Source organism: Canis aureus, chromosome 1 (assembly GCF_053574225.1).
Source record: "Canis aureus isolate CA01 chromosome 1, VMU_Caureus_v.1.0, whole genome shotgun sequence".
NCBI lineage: Eukaryota > Metazoa > Chordata > Mammalia > Carnivora > Canidae > Canis > Canis aureus.
This window is the reverse complement of record NC_135611.1, coordinates 39289248-39305632: the sequence shown is the minus strand read 5'-3', so window position 1 is coordinate 39305632 and position 16385 is coordinate 39289248. Positions and strand designations below refer to the sequence as shown.

Here is a 16385-nt window from a genome sequence, read left to right as displayed (position 1 = left end):
TCCCAGGTGTGGCCAAACTCTGTTTTGTTGTTGTTCCTTTTATTTTTTATTATTTTTTTTTTTTGTGGTTTTTCGCAAGGATAGGGCTGTGGTTTGTTTCGTGTTATGGGCCTTCCCGTTGATTAAAATCATTTCTTTGGCATTTTAGGAAAAGGATCTGCACGGCCCATTTCCAGAACGGATGAAATTTAATTCAGTTCCAGTCAAGAAATATTGATTGTGCAATGGCCATGAGCTCAAAGCTCTCATAACTGTGTTAAACAATGGTTAAAATCCATCATTTTATTAGCTTAGTAGAGATTGGGGCACAGCATAGAATATTAGTGCTGGGCAGGGTTTAGGAAATCAGCAGTCCCAATAGTTTTAAAACTTTTTTGAATCCAGACAGCATTTTCTTCAAATGAAATTTCATTACAGTGCTCAGCCAATGAAATTGGGTCTAGTTGAAGTAGTTGCTCAAGAGACAGAAATGTTTCCCATGAGCCTTCTCCACCACATTCACACACACGTTCACAGAACATAGAGTTTTAAAGACTCAGCTCAGGCCTCATCCTTTAGGCGTCACTGTGTATTTTCCAGAAAGACAACTCAGATGACAAATCCGAGATTATAGATAGGTAAGTTAGAAGACAGAGATTGCCTGACTCCTGATTTAGGACCCATTCCCCTACATTTCTTGTATTTTCCTCTAGATGCAACTCATCTAAAGTTTTTCTGTCTGTGCCTTGTAACAGCTTTCTTCTAAACTGATTCTCTGAGTCTATCATTCTACTCTGTCTGCATTCCCTGTCTCTGCCTCTCCCCTTTTCTCCCCTTCCTCCGTCCCTTTATTTGTTCCTTCTTTGTCTCCAGCTTTATAAATAAATGTGTTTTTCACACTCCCCTGTATTTGTTTAACTTCCCAAGGCCCTAAGTTGGCAGAAGCCTGACCTCGGGCTTCTAAGTTATGCTTCCACTCAATCAGACAAATCAATGTCTATTTGCACTCAGGGCTAATTTGTCCTGAATGTATTCAGAATGCATTTACTTGTTCTAATTCCTTTAACCTACCTCATTTTCCTACATTCCTTTCCTTGATCAAGGAAGATGATCTGATTAGGGTTTCTGCTGAAAGCAGTCCTGTGGTCTCTAAAAGTCCCTTTGATACCCTTGTGGGTAGAGGATGATTGGCATTAATAATATCCCTCATTCAGCTCCTTTGTATACCGCGAGCAGCAGCTGAGGCTGCTTCAAAATCCACTGCTGCATGTTTTGAGAACTGCCAAGAAACAGCAACATGCCAGCAGACCTGGCAACAACAAGAGCCTGGTCCTGATGGATGAGTGCACACATAACAGCTGAGAGAACCATTATAACACAACAATGATAACTCTGGATTATCCGTTGCAAGGCCATACCCACATGGCCTTACTTATAGATGTAATACGATACAAATGAATGGCGAGCAAAGAAAGTAGTTGCGTCTTTTTAATTTAGGAGTTGTCAACTTTTTTATGCTGAAAGTAAATATAACAAAGAGAGAAGACATTAGATCAAAAATAGGAAAACTAATCCTTACCCCATCTTCGTGATACTTTGTTATTGGAGCTCATGACCTTCTTTGGAGTAAAGTATGTGTGAGGAAGTTGAAGAACCATTAGTAGAATATTCTGTAGCAGTAGAGGGTCCCAAGATGGATGCTGCCCTTTAAAAAAGCCTGCTGAGCTTGACCAGACATTAGTTACACATCTTTTCCTTACAGCTCTGCATTATCACAAAAGATCATTCTGGTCATGCTAGCCATGGAGGATTACTTCACCATACTCTAGCAGGAGGGTTGAATGAGTGGAGGGTGGAGAGACAGTGAAAAGAGACTAGAAATTGCTCTAATTTCCTAATCCGATGCATTGTGACTAATGAAACTCAATAGGAATCTATTCACTGGAGAAAGGACAACACTGCTGGCCACCACGGAGCCACTGGTATTTCTAATATGCACATTAACTATAGTAATATCACAACTACCAACACATATATTTTAAAAGAGAATCGTGGCATATTCTGTTCAAGTTCTATGTTCCCTGAACAAAAATGTTGCCATGGAAACCTCTACCATAAGGCAGGTGTAGTTGTGCAAAGGACTATGGGCTATGAAATCAGGTTCCCATGGCAACATTTTTGTTCAAAGCCTGAAGAATCTTAAATACATGTGCCAATACATTTTATTACCCGGCAGGATACACAGGTGGGATTAATAAAGTTCAATATTTGCTCAACTAAAAGTTGTAATCATGGTAAAAATAAATGAATTAGAACCAGTTCCTATGGATAGCTTACATAAACAGTTTGGAGTTGTAACACTACTTCCACATGTATATACGTACATGTATCTGAAGTATTTAATTGGTAACTTTCATTAAATCTATAAGGCAGGAAAATCTTCACAAAAATGCTGAGATTTAAAAATTTGAAATATATCTTCAACTCACAATTCACTGATGAGATTAAATCACTCAAGCTTACCAAGGAAATTAAGATCATACTATCCACCTGTAATAGAACCAATTATTATGGTGGCCAAACAGCTAAAGGAAAAACCGCCAGGTTGATTCATCTGTATTATGTGAGCTCATGCTAATAAAATGTGCCAGTTGGGATATTTATGATAATTGCCACTTCTAGAGCCTCAAAACATTCATATAAATATGCCAAGAGTCGAATTAAGAAAAGCTTTTTCCTTTATCTTTTACAAATAATCCAGAAAGTAATAATCATTCATTATAGTATATTTCAGAAAATATATAAAGAAGATACACTACAAAAGACAAAGAAATTATCACATGGAGATGCTTGAATAAGTTTTGAAGAGAAGAACTTATTCTTCATTACCATTTCACATCTTATAGTCCCATAAAACTTCAAAATCAAGTTGATAAACACTGCAGTGCATACTCCAGGAGCTCAGAAACTGTTTGCTTTTGTTCATCATTGCTCTGTACAGTGCCTGGACATACTAAACATACAATAGCTATGTGTTGATGAATGAGTGAAATACATTATGAATTCAAGTAACAACGCATCTTGGGTCTTTCACAAAATTCTATAAATAAAAATCAGTGATTCAAATGAAATTTTCCCATTAGTTCACATTTTAAATTTAGAAATGCATTGTCATCCTTTTTGATTGTTTTGTAATTACTATTGGCTCCCAAACCTTTACCAATGTTTCCTTGTCTTTTTTCCCCCAGCCATTTTATCAAGTGGTTGGTGATCTACAATCAAACATAAATGCACCAGGAGAGCCAAGCACATAAAGGAACCATGGGGACCTTTTTATAAAATAGGGCATTCATTCTTTAAAATGCAATGAACAAATTCCTACTTTATCCATTTTCTAAGTTCCTTTTTCAGGTTCTTGTTTGGGGTGGCACATCTGTTACCACTTGTATATTAAACTCTGGTCTTCTAAACAAATTTTTAAACCAAATTTCATAGAATTTCCCATCATTCCCCAGAGATGCTGAGAATTTAAAATCTTATAATGGGGCCACAGTTATCAAACTCATTTCCAAAATTTCATGTATTAGAATAGGTTCTTAAGAGAGACCAGTGTATCACAACTTTTCAAAGCAGTGGGTCATCTGCAGTGTAAAGACACAGAATTTAAAAACTAGAAGACATCTCTGAGACATCCCAGAACTTTGAGGTGCCTGTGTAAGAAAAATGGCCAGACTCAGAGCAACGTGGAAATCCATCAGCTGAGACAATGCACTGCAGCCTTGTCCAAGAGGACCTGCTCAGCTGAGAGGTCTTGGGTGAGTTATAGTCCTCCTTAGGCTAAATAGTTAACAAAGCAACTCTCAGTGTAGAGGGGTTTTGTGAGCATCAAATGAATTTATGTGTGTTAAAGCACATCATTGAATACTTTTTTTTTAACCTCTAAATACATTTTGGTACTGTTATTATTATTTTATTCAAAGTCCCTAAATATTAAATAAGCTAATAAATAATCACGGTGCTTAGGGCTTTTTTAAGAAATAGCATTTAGCAGTCAGCCTACATCCATTTCTCTAAAGCATCAAGTTCAATTCTGCTCATGCCCAATTCTTGTCTCAAAGGGAGGGATGCAAATTCTCTCATTGGCACTTAAACCCTAAAGAGTTATTTCAGTTCTATTTTGAGGGGGCTTTTTTTACTTTTTCTTTTTTACTTTTATTTTTTAATGCCAGTGGAATTAAACTTCAGAAGTACCAACGCATTAAGGCAATTCCAATAGTTCTCAATTTTAGGAAACTCTTCAACCCCAGGAAAATTTGAGTTGGGGCCAACATGATACTTTTGGAGACACAGTTATTAGCAAGCTCTAAAGTCTCCCAACGTTTTTTTACAGGTAAATACTTCTAGGATTTTTCAGAAATCCACCAAAAAAACATGAACTTGTTTTTTAAAATCTAGTAATTTTATAATTTTCACATCAGAGAAAAAAATAGGAAAAATATAAATAAATCAAGCACAAAAGGAAATATGTATATAATTATTTAAACAATCTTCTGAATCAGTCCACATTAATGGCTTTTCATTTATTCACCCATGTAAAGTACATTCCTTGCTGTGTGTCTTAAGCCTTGGGGCAAGCAGAATGATTTGTCAAATCCTGCAAAAAATTTACCTGGATGTCTTATGCTTTACCTGTATGTCTCTTTGCAACCAAGAGTCAACACAAAAGTAAAATTATACACATTTAACTAGTGGGAGAATTGAAACCTCATGATATGGCACAACCACTAGACACACAGGAACCTTTCTATGGACGTGAGTATCATATTCATGCCGTGACCTTACATTTACAATAGGTATAGAAGTAAGTGTGCCATGAAGAATTTTCCACATATAGTGTCTTTTAAATGAATATTGTACTTTGAGGTGCTCTATTACATTAATCGGCTTTTTAAAAATAAATGGTGATTTAAATTCATGTTCACCATCCAGGAAAGATAACCAAGACAATGACAATTCAAACAATGGTCCATCACACTCAAAATTGTGGATTCAAATTGGCAAGTAAAGCAAAAAACAAAAAACAAAAAACTAGACAAGTAGGTTTTTAAAAATTCTTAAGCATAGAACCAGTCAGCATAACACTATCACCTATTGTGTTAAATTAATGTTGTTGGCACCAGTTGGATTGATTACATTAATAGGTGGCCTTTACCATGTACATTTGGTTTCCGTATAAGAGTTTCTTACATAGGAGTTTATCCAGGTTTTTGGATTCACATACAAATAGGTATCAGGAAATGTGGTGTCAGCTCTGAAGACTCTCAATTTTTTTTTTAACTTTAAAAAGTGCATGTCTGTTACTTCATTATAAAAAATTTCTACATGTTGGTCCAGGTCCCAGGGATGCAAAGATGTGAAACATCTGGAGAGGCCTTCCTCCAGAGGCATGTGTTGTCTAGAGGTGGAGGAGAGAAGTCTGTTACATCTATAAACACATCCACATAAAATACGATGTGTGTGGAAAAAGTGGGAGTCTGGAAGAGCAAGAAACTAGACTCTACTTTATCAATTTGGGGGCAACTAAATGAATAAAATGCATTACCTTTTTTTAAAAGCTTATGAACAAGTATACTGCAGGGTAACTTTCCCAATTATCATCTGTTTTACTAGAAAACTAAAGTGAAAATTGCAATCTGTCTGCTGTAGAACATACTAGAGCATGATCTCAAACTGATTACAGACTTGTCGAATTGTATCAGCATCGATTTATAAGGCAGAGCCTTGCAGCATGTCAGCGGGGTGCCGCTTCTTCAATGTGGCACTGGGTCTCTTTTATTTGATCCCTGGGACAATCCTGTGCAAGCTTTTGTGTGTCGCCTTTATGACAGTCAGGATGCTGTTTGGACCCTATGGAGGTTTCTGCAGAAGCATCTGGGTGGGTCAGGAGGGGTACTTGTGGGACACTGGGATTCTTTACTGAGCTAAAATGCTGTCAGAGGTGTAAAAATCATCTAATGACTGCTTAGGCTACAAAATGTTATTCCTAACCTTTCAGACATCTACTGAAATGAAAAGATTTAATAAGATCATGTGTTAATTTTTGCATTACAAGAAAATTATAGGAAATTAACATTTTAGATCCCAATGAAAAATTTCAGAGTGGAATGATATGATTAAGCCATGCTATTTTGCATCTGCTGCTTACGAGAAATTTGGTTCATTCATTCCTTAATACATATTCACTGAGTTCCTACTATGTGCCAGGCACTGTAGTTAGCCACACCATATGGCATTAGCTGATAATTTAAACGTTAAAAAAAGCATAGTACATTAAGTAAAAGGAATATCTTAAAACCAAAATGAGGTATTTTTTTATTTAACAATAATCTCTAGCTGTTTTCTAAATACATTAGTTCAATGATGCACAGCTTTACCAGATTTTAGTCTGACAAAAATAGTAATCGAGGGAGGTGGCCACGAAACAGTGCTATTATGAAGCATTGCAATTTCAGCCGCGTCATTCAAGAAATATTTCTTTCCTCTGACCTTTACACCTGCTAAGTGATAGAACTCCTCTGTACAGCGCACAGGTCAGACATCTCTAACGCTGCACAAATATCATTCAAGAGAAAACACTCTATTGCCCAACTTGATTACATGGAAATTGGTTTTGTACAATAGAAGCCTTTTTGTTCAGACTACTATGGCCTCCTACAGTGTAAGTTTCTTTACAGAGTTAATAGACTAGGGATGGATTTTGAATTTCACACGCATACACAAAAGCCTCATTACCATTTACATTTGTGCATGGCTAACAAAGATGAGCAGGAGCTACCTCAAATCATTAAAGCTGAAAAATGGAATTGAACAGAGGTGAGGAAAACCTGTTTTCTCAAAGCCCATTTAGTATGGATTAACATTAATTGTAATAGGATATTCTAACCTATAAGGAATACCTGTGCTTTGTTTTTTAGATATTAAAAAAGTAGATATGATCCTTGTTTAATTTTAAGGTTCTTTCTCCCACTTAAGTGCTGGGATTCTAGTCTGTCAAATATTCATTTCTGAAAAAAAAGTCTGAACTTGACTCTCATTTGAAATGAAACAACTTTTTAGGAAAGAGAAGAAGAGATAATGAAGGAAGGGATATAGAAACACTACCTATGTACCGAATTTCTCCAATTGAAAGCCCTGAAGAAATACTTACCCATCCTCGGTGAGTCTCCAGAGGTCACCCCAATATTCCACATCCCACTTCCCATGGATATGGAGATGCTGTGGATTACCCAGGTCTCTTCTGTCTTCCTTGTGCAAACCCCATGGTCCTGGGCCCCTCTGCTTTCTTGCTTCTCTTCCTCCTCCCCAGACATGTGTCCGTGTGCACCTGCCTTGGGATCTACAGCAGACAGCAAGAAAGAGGAAGTCTCTACCGTAATGATGGGAATCACGATTAGGGACACACCAGCTGACATCCTACTTCTCTGTAGCTCCTGCTGTTGCTCAGGCCTTCCCCTCACTCACGCTGCCCTCAACTCCAGTAATTTATATTCCAATTTTCCAAAACTCCAATCCCTGCCTCCAGCCCTCAGGCATGGGCCCAATAAGTATAGATCCAAGAAGCCCCTCTTTGAGGTCCAGGTGCCGGCTGGTGATGTGTTCCAGTTCCCCAGGTTGGGAAGGGTGGGCCCGAGATTCACAAATATAAATCGTCTTTCTTTACTATTAGGAGGCTTCTTCTTTTTTGTTTTAAGATTTAATTTATTTATTTGAGAAAGAGAGAGAGCATAAGCAGGGGGAGGAGCAGAGGGAAAGGGAGAAGCAGACTCTCCACTGAGCAGGGAGCTGGACATGGGACTTGATCCCAGGACCCCAAGATCATGACTTGAGCCAAAGGTAGATGCTTAACCCACAGAGCCACCCAGGCACCCCATTAGGAGGCTTCTTTGCACACAAGTGGTTATCCCTTAACAAGGGATAGTTACCTTTGAACTCTCTTTTGCCCTATTCCTACAATTTCACCCAAATCACTTGTAGTGAGTAGCAAGAAAAGAATGTATGGAGAAGCCAGATGAAGGTAGGTGAACTGAACATACAAGTGTATTAAGACATCACACTGATGATGATGTAGAATGAAAGGGTCACGAGGGATAATTGTAACTTGCTGCTGTCATAGTCCTAAATCCAGATTCTGGATTATAACCATGATCCTAACTTCATCAGTGATAGGACACCCTGCTCCTTCTGTCCAGGCAACTGGTGATCTGTCCTGGATACTGAATGGGCACTCATGTGTTTATCACAAAATTCAGACACTATTTTTCATTTTCCTAGATTCTAGAAGGAAAGATGGATGGTTGGAAAAATGATACATGTAGGCAATTGCCAGATTAAGCACACAGGCTTTTGCACTGGTTGTCTTATGCAACACTTCCTGAGAGATGTGTAGAGGAGCTTTCCAGTACAGCACACTAAAACTGTCTTTTATCACTGAAGTAATTAACACACAACAACTGAATATATTTAAAGTATACAATTTACTAAGTTTTGACATATCTATGAGGCTGTGAAACCATCACCACAATCAAGACAGTGAGCATACGCATCAACTCCCCAAAGTATTTTCATGCTCGTTTGTCCAGCACACTAAGATTTCAAGTGTTATTTTAATGAAAAAACTCCATTAATTTCATTCTCCAAAATGGACCACGCCACTTCATGATTTGTCATTGAAGGTCCCTAGAACTCAAGTTCTTATCTATTTGATGCTCAAAATTATTTGGCTTATTTCATTGAAATGATGTGCATGCATGTGTATGCATGTGTGTGTATGTGTATATGAATACACACACGCACACACCTTCATGATATTACTACCTTAATATGATATGCACTAGAAGCGGTGTCTCTTCCCAAAAATAAGCTACATTCTTTATTAAAGAAAATTTTGGAAAGATTTCGTCTTACTGAAATGTCTTTTCTTTTCGCCATATGGAACCAACCTTTCTGGCACATCTTAGTTACAGGCTTAGAAATCTGATTATTGGAACTTCAACCAGCCAGTCAGATTAGTATGCAAAATAGTCAACTTTATGGGACTGGAAGGACACAAACAGGGGCCAAACAATTAGCTCCCGTCACTCTTGCTGTGCGAAAATTGAATGATAACACTCATAACAGGGGTGTCGGGCTCTGTGAACTAGTAGCATGGATTCTGTTGTCCATGTAGCTCCTGGGTACCACACAGAAAACCAGCCTCCCACAGGGGTTATAATGATTCCTTCAAACCCTTCACAAATCATTGTTTTCTGGATAGCATCTTTCTATAAACCATATAACTATGGTTTAGTAAAGAGAAGTTTCTGTCTTGCCATATTTCTAAGAATGACTTTTTTCCCTGCACAACAGGTCACGAGACCTTAGTTGGTAGAAAATACTATTTATTGAGAAAGAAGACATGGTAGTGCATGTTGGAGGCCACTAACTTTATGAAGAAACCTCTTCCCTTGCCACATGGCAAGAGAAGAGGCATCAATCAATCAATTGATCAATACTTGCTGAGATCAGATATAACCACTTTCTTTCAATACTGCAGTTGTCAGATTCATAAAATACAGTTTGCTTGAGCTTGAAGTGAAATATTTCTATTATTGCCATACGTGTTAGCCTCACACAATACTGGACCATTCACTTATTCCATAAATATGTATTGAATTTCTACTGTGTTCAAGGCATTGTGGGACATATAAATAGGAATAGGACATAATGTGGCTCTCGGGGAGTTTACATCATGGCAGAAATGTATATGGCACTCAAGAGAACATTTAACTATGATGATGATGAAAGAAGTGAAGTCTGGCAGGAAGTCTGGAGCAAAGCCTTTCAGATCCAATGAAATTAGGGATGAACTTGGCAAGGTTTCCATTCTAATTAAGCATTTTCTCTTTGTCACTTGGTCAGACATTCTTTATTAAGCCTCTTATGTGTTTTTGCATGTTTTTGTTTCCATGTCTCTTTTCTGAACTAGACTAGAGGGGCTCCGCTTATCTTTTATATCTTGGTATCAGCATGCAGTACGCACACTTGCTGACTGAGTCAACAGAAAGAGTAGAATTGATATAATCTTTGGGGCATGACTTTTGGGCCAGGCTGGTCACAGTAGATTGCCTTTTAGGAATGGTGACCAGCATCCCTACTCTCCTTTCCTAAAGGGAAACTCTAATTTACTGCTTTCACGGTTTACTCCTATAGGAAAAAAAAAATTTATGTTTATCAGATGAATGTAGCTTCATCATATACAATTTCGCCAATACACAGAAAATCACAGGAAATAAATGTCTTTTGTAATATACTGCTCAAAGATAACCATCATTAAGATTCTGGCCCATTTCTTGCATTTTGTATATGATAAGATTCCCAAGTGCTCTGCATATATTTAATATTTTATATTCAGTATATATAACGTAGACATTTAGTATTTTAAGACCACATGTATGTATATATGCATAATTAATTAATACTTTGACCCAGTTATTTATTCCTCTTTACAATGTATTTTTATTAGCACAGTTCCATAAACAAGAGGGCCCAACTAAGTTTGAGTTCCAAAAGGAGCCTGGATAGTTTTTATCCACTTTGAAGCTTGCCGATTTTTAATCCTCTCTTTCAGAATAGAATCAATAGCAGATTAAATACACTACTACCAGTTTTATTTGGGGGATAAATCATGCATTACTGACCCAAGATATTCAGTCCCCGCTCGACTTTTGGGAGAGGCCCTAGTCCACCAAGATAGTAGGACAACCATTCAGCACATTTTCAGTAAAGACCAAGTCCTTGGTCCCTAACAGACAGAGACCATGCAGAAGAAATAAGGTAGCTTAGGAGAGCTCCGAAGTGCTTTGTTAAAAGACAGTGTTATTAACAAAAATGTTAGAGCATGTCATTCCCTTCTGTCCCCAAAGCCTTCCATGCTTTCCAAGCCTCCATCTCTTTCTAGAATAGCTTCCAGCTATGCCTCCCTCAGGCATCGCCTCCTTTACAAAGTCCTTCCTCATCACTATGTCACTATTGCTACCTAAGTGAGAGGTAAACATTCTCCCTCAGAGCCCTTACTATTCCCATACATGCTTTTGACTGCCACGGACACACTGATTTATGTCTTCCCCTCACTCTTCAATACTCGTGTCTCAGAAAGATGACATTTTCATATTTATTTTTATATTCCAATGTCCAGAACAGCACCCGGCAAGTAACAGGTGCAGTTCATGAGTGAATAGCTGACTACACAGGTCCTAAAAGGTGGAAGAGAGTTGGGATAGGCAGAAGTAGACAGGGGGAGCCCACTGCATGCCCAGATTCGCTGAGCCCTAACAATGGTCACTTAAACAGCCCTTGACCTGAGGACTTGCCTTAATATCTCACTGTGGGATCTACACTAAAGAAACATTTTTTAAAATGTTCTTCTAAATCTGTGGAATGGCCAGAGCTAGCCAATATAGGCACTTTGCTTCAAACACTCCTTTCATGCAAAGGCTGACACCCATTTTCAGAGCCTCTCCTCAGAGGTCATCCTTTTTCTCACAGAGGGGATATTTCACTCAGATCCTCCTCATTTCCCCCTGAATCCTCAAAGTTGGGAAAAATGTTAAAGACCTCCTTTCTCACCAATGACATCTCCCTCTGGCCTATTCACTACTAAACATTGATTTTTTTCAGAACAAGTTTCACCAGAAAAAGCAGCCAAAGAAAATTTGCATGGCAAAGGTACACATATCATTTTAGGCATGCAAATTATTGTTTTTAGAAGAATAAAAGGCTGTAAATATTTTGAGAAGTGGGTCCCTAGTGCCTCTTAAGTATTCTAAACTACACTGTGTGCTTCATAATTATGTAATATATAGAATACCAGCTGCTTTGAATGGTACTCTGGAGGTTTGGATGATATCAGAAAGCTCTCCTCCCCCAGTGAGAGCCATAATCAAGCAAGCAATACCGTAAAGCCAGATCCAATTGACATTGAGTTGCTGGATTCTAACACACTTTAAAACAGATGTTTAGTCTGTGTGGTGTGGTTTCAGAGAAAGATATTTTTGCCTAAAAAAGTATAGTCCTATGAAGTTGTATATCTGTAAAGTGTCTTAATATTTATCATCTCATTAACGTCTGTCTAAAGGGATACATAGGTTGCAACTGGATATATGTGCATATACTTACATATTACATATTTAAATATTTATATCTTTGCATTCAAATACATACATACTTTAGCTGAAAGACAAACCTAGATGCTTCTTTATATCCTATCCATGACAAAGAGCTGAGAGATAGTTGAGCTTCTGGAGAAAAAAATAAAGCATGCTAAAGCTTTCCATTGGGCCCACCGTCTGATACAATTATAGATATCTTTTTGAAGTCTTCATAAAAGAATAGGTTAATTATTTATGATCTTAAAAATCCTCTTCCCAGTTGCATATATTCTGAAAAATAGAACCGATATGAGAACTTTGACTGTAAGGAGAGAAATAACAGGGAAAAGAATACAGACACAGAAAAATGGTGGAACAAAGGTACTTCTAGATTTTGCACATGGCCAAGCTCAGCAACAAAATGGTAATTTAACAAAATGCTTTAGGAAAAAAAAAAGATAACTTAGGCAAGGCAGTACAACCCAAAGCTTCCCCTTAGAAATCACTGGTATTGAGTTCAAAGAGTTACTTCTGCAATTTCTTTTAGGAAAATAGGAAAGTGCACCCATCCCCAAAGGCTAGAGCCTAAGAAGAGCTAGTGGTTTTTTTAAAGAAGAAAATGAATTTTATTTGTGAAACTCAACAGAGCAAGTCGCTCAGAGGTTAATTTGGCTAAAGCTGTCTCCAGGCCCAGGCCTTGAAGTCAGCCTGTGTTACCTCCCAGCTTCATAACTTCCTGTGTGATTCTTAAGCTGGTAACCTGACCACCTGACCATTGTGACCTTCAGTTTTCTTCTCTGTCAAAGGGCGGCATACTTACCTTGAAGACATATATTCTGATATAGATCTTGCATCCTTAGGGGAAAAAGCATAGAGGCAAGTCCATAGACAGGCAGTACTACAGTTTCCCAAATTGTAGTTACAAAATACTCTCAGTAATTGACCAGTCTGTATGTCTGGACTACTATTTATAATTTCAATTCTATTTGAGTTTGAGCAGAATAATGTACTGAGAAGACAAAGGCTATGCTGATAAGTGAAAGTTTGCCTAAAGTTAAAGAAATTACTCTGAACGGAAACACTTTCTACACATCTGATCATTTTTATTAGCTTGACCTTCCCATCTACCTGTGTCTCATATAAAGTTCATGCTTTAACTCAGAAAGTCCATGTGTTAACACTTTAACCCAGAAAAATTTGACTATTTTAAAATATATTACAAAGAACAGATAAGGTGTGCCCACTTACTGACTAAGTGGTGTGATTCTTGAAGTCCTAATAATTACTAATCTTCGACGGTGCTAATACAGTGATAATGCAGACTTATCTGTGTTCTACTGCCATTGCCAATTACCAGTAGCGTGAAAACAATCATATTCACTGGTAATGAGAAGCCAATAGTGACAGGGAAATAATAAATTTCTGACTACAAATGACTCGTAGTTTAATTCACCAGCCTCCTTTCAGCTGCTAAGACACAGACTATCACAGCTAACTTACACCAGAGCCCTACATTTCCTCTTATTTAAAAATCATCAACTCATAAACTAGTTTCTAATCTAGCAAATATTTATCCAGTGCTTGTGACAAGCTATCCTCTTTTCCTCTTTTCCTCTTCACAGAGAACTTTCACAAACCCACGATCTCCACCAGAGAAAATAGCAGCTTCATGAACCATATCCCCCTGCAGACATGTTTAGTTTGGTTCACACAGGATTTTTAAAAATTTGAGACAACATTTTAAAATGAGTGAATTTCCCATCAAAAAAGAAAAAAAATCCTAGACTGTCTGTTTCTTTTGAAAAATCCAAACTGCTGGCAACACTGGACTGAGCTTTCCCATTAGGGGAAACTAGGATGGGGTGCTTCCACACACCATACTTTTCTACACACACACACACACACACACACACACACACACACACAGAGGCACACAGAGGCACAGACTTCTGTGCATGCTCCTTTCAAAGACTGACCCTCTGAGAAACGAAGTTCCCCCGTGCATATTTGCATACCTGTGCACAGAACCTACCCTGTCCCACAGAACCACAGTAGCCTTCTCCCCCAGGGAGAAGAACCCCTTCCTTACTTGCCACAGCATGTCTGCCTCTGTCACAGAAGAATTTGCTCTCAGTGTAAATTTAATAATAGCTGTCCAATCCCATGTCAACCCAAAGAGTTTTTGTCCTCCTAAGCCTCCCTGGAATATCTGCATCCATTTCTATCCCTGCTTTCTGGACTCATCTTCCACCCTGGGCTTCTTGGCCACCTCTCCCTTGGGTTTCATCTCAACCCCCTTGTGACCTTTGTGTTCTCTTCAGGCACGACTGCTGTGGTTGCTCGACTCAACACCCTCCACGGAGACATCCTGTTTCCTTTTTCCAGTTCCGACTACTACAATAGCTAAAACAGCTTCTGGATCTCTAGCTCCAGCTAAGACTTCCATTTTGGAAAGGATATCTGTTTGTTTCATGACCTCAAACAGATGGTACCTGGAACTCTAGATGTCAAAAGGTAAACTCATTAGCAACCCTTACAGCCTTATAGCAGAGTTTTCTGAATCTTCATTATCACTATACAATCCTTTCAGTTACTCATTTCTCAGTATCTAAAGCATTCTGAGGATCTTTATGTCTTGTCACAACTCCTTCCTCCAGCTCCAGCAGATCCAATCAACTCCGAATCCGAGCATCTGAATGACCCTGTCTGTCACCCTCCCCTGGTACTCACTGGGCCATTACTAGAGACGAGGCCAAACTAGCCCTTTCTCGGTACTTGAGTGCAGTGGTCTCATTGTGTTCAAGATGCCACACTCCTCCACTCTGTTCCACCTACATGTCAACAGCAAACAAATCTTCCTAAAGCTCTCTTCCTCTTCTGTTCTGCTCCACACTGCTCAATGAAAAGTTCCCAGTTCCTTAGCCTGTAGCTAATGTAATGCTATGGCCTCAACCTATCCTTATCTCATCTTCTATATTCTTTCAAGCCACAAAATACCTTATGTTTTCCTATCTGCTGAGCTTTCCTGCACTGTTCTTTTATTTGTGTCATGTCCTTTATTAAGAATGGACTTTTCTGTTAGCAGATGGGTTATTGTGGCCAATTCCCAAACTGGTTAAAATAGTATCTTCCAGGGGCAGCCCGGCTGGCTCAGTGGTTTAGCGCCACCTTCACCCCAGGGCCTGATCCTGGAGACCTGAGATTGAGTCCCATGTCGGGCTCCCTCCATGGAGCCTGCTTCTCCCTCTGCCTGTGTCTCTGCTTCTCTCTCTCTCTCTCTCTCTGTCTCTCATGGATAAATAAAATCTTTTTTAAAAAATAGTATTTTCCAGACACCTCTGGTACACCCAAATACAAATAATCTCTCCTTCTATTATTACTCTACTAATAAATAACATTTATTAAGTCCTTACTATATGTGCCAGACATTGTACTTCTAACAATCCCACAAGGTAGTATTATTGTCCCAGTTTTAGAGATGACAAAACAGATTTAGAGAAGTTACATAACTTGCCCAAGTTGCACAACAAGCAACATAATACCTTATTATTTCTTCTTTCATAGCATATAACATGTTTGACTTGATACTTTGTATATTGAATTATATTAAGTGGCTGACTCTTGATTTTGGCTCAGGCCATGATCTCAGTGCCATAAGACTGAGCTGCATGCACCATGGAACCCGCTTAAGATTTTTCCTCTTTCCCTCTCCTTCAGCCCCAACTCCATGCCCTACTCACACGCTCTATAAATAAATAAATAAATAAATAAATAAATAAATAAATAAATAAATAAAATTAAAATCTCCTCTACCACATATATATACAAGCTCTGAGGTCAAGAAAAGTATCCTATGTGAATATATTGTATTATATCCACAACACCTGGCAGGTGGTATGTATGCCAATGATATCTACTGAATTAATGAATGATATTACCTAACTTCTCTATGCTACAATTTTCTTTTCTATAAAATGGGGCAAATACTAGTACCTTTCTTGTGCCTTTGTTGTTAGGATTAAATGAGTAAATCAAGTAGAGTTCCTAGAACAGTGCCTGGCACATAGTATGCACTACCTACATGTTGGCTATGCTAAGAGCTGGTGTGCTGATGGTTGCTTATGTCTCTCCAATGGCCGTGATGAAGATGCTAAACCTAAAAACTTTTCTCCCATCTTTATTTACTGCCTCAATTTCTTCTGTAGGTGGTTCAGAATCATC

The 16385-nt window shown here is 38.3% G+C and overlaps 1 protein-coding gene and 1 long non-coding RNA gene across 12 annotated transcripts in view; one reads left to right on the top strand and one right to left on the bottom strand.

The window, feature by feature from the left end:
• LOC144313251 (uncharacterized) overlaps positions 1–2273 on the bottom strand; it is a 270639-nt gene extending 268366 nt beyond the window's left edge. For 2 of the 11 annotated variants that reach the window (XR_013378973.1, XM_077896414.1), the window contains exon 1: positions 1559–2265. Coding sequence is in view for 1 of the 11 variants with exons in the window: in XM_077896414.1 (XP_077752540.1) it covers positions 1559–1637 (79 nt within the window). In the remaining 10 variants the exon portion in view is untranslated. Of the gene's footprint in view, positions 1–1558 lie in introns of all 11 variants that reach the window. The other 9 variants (XR_013378974.1, XR_013378976.1, XR_013378969.1 and 6 more) reach the window with 9 other exon arrangements.
• LOC144313305 (uncharacterized) lies at positions 2127–3453 on the top strand. The gene is made up of 2 exons (XR_013378984.1): positions 2127–2224; positions 3228–3453. It is a non-coding gene; the product is annotated as an uncharacterized LOC144313305 (long non-coding RNA).
• The last annotated feature ends 12932 nt before the right edge of the window (positions 3454–16385 follow it).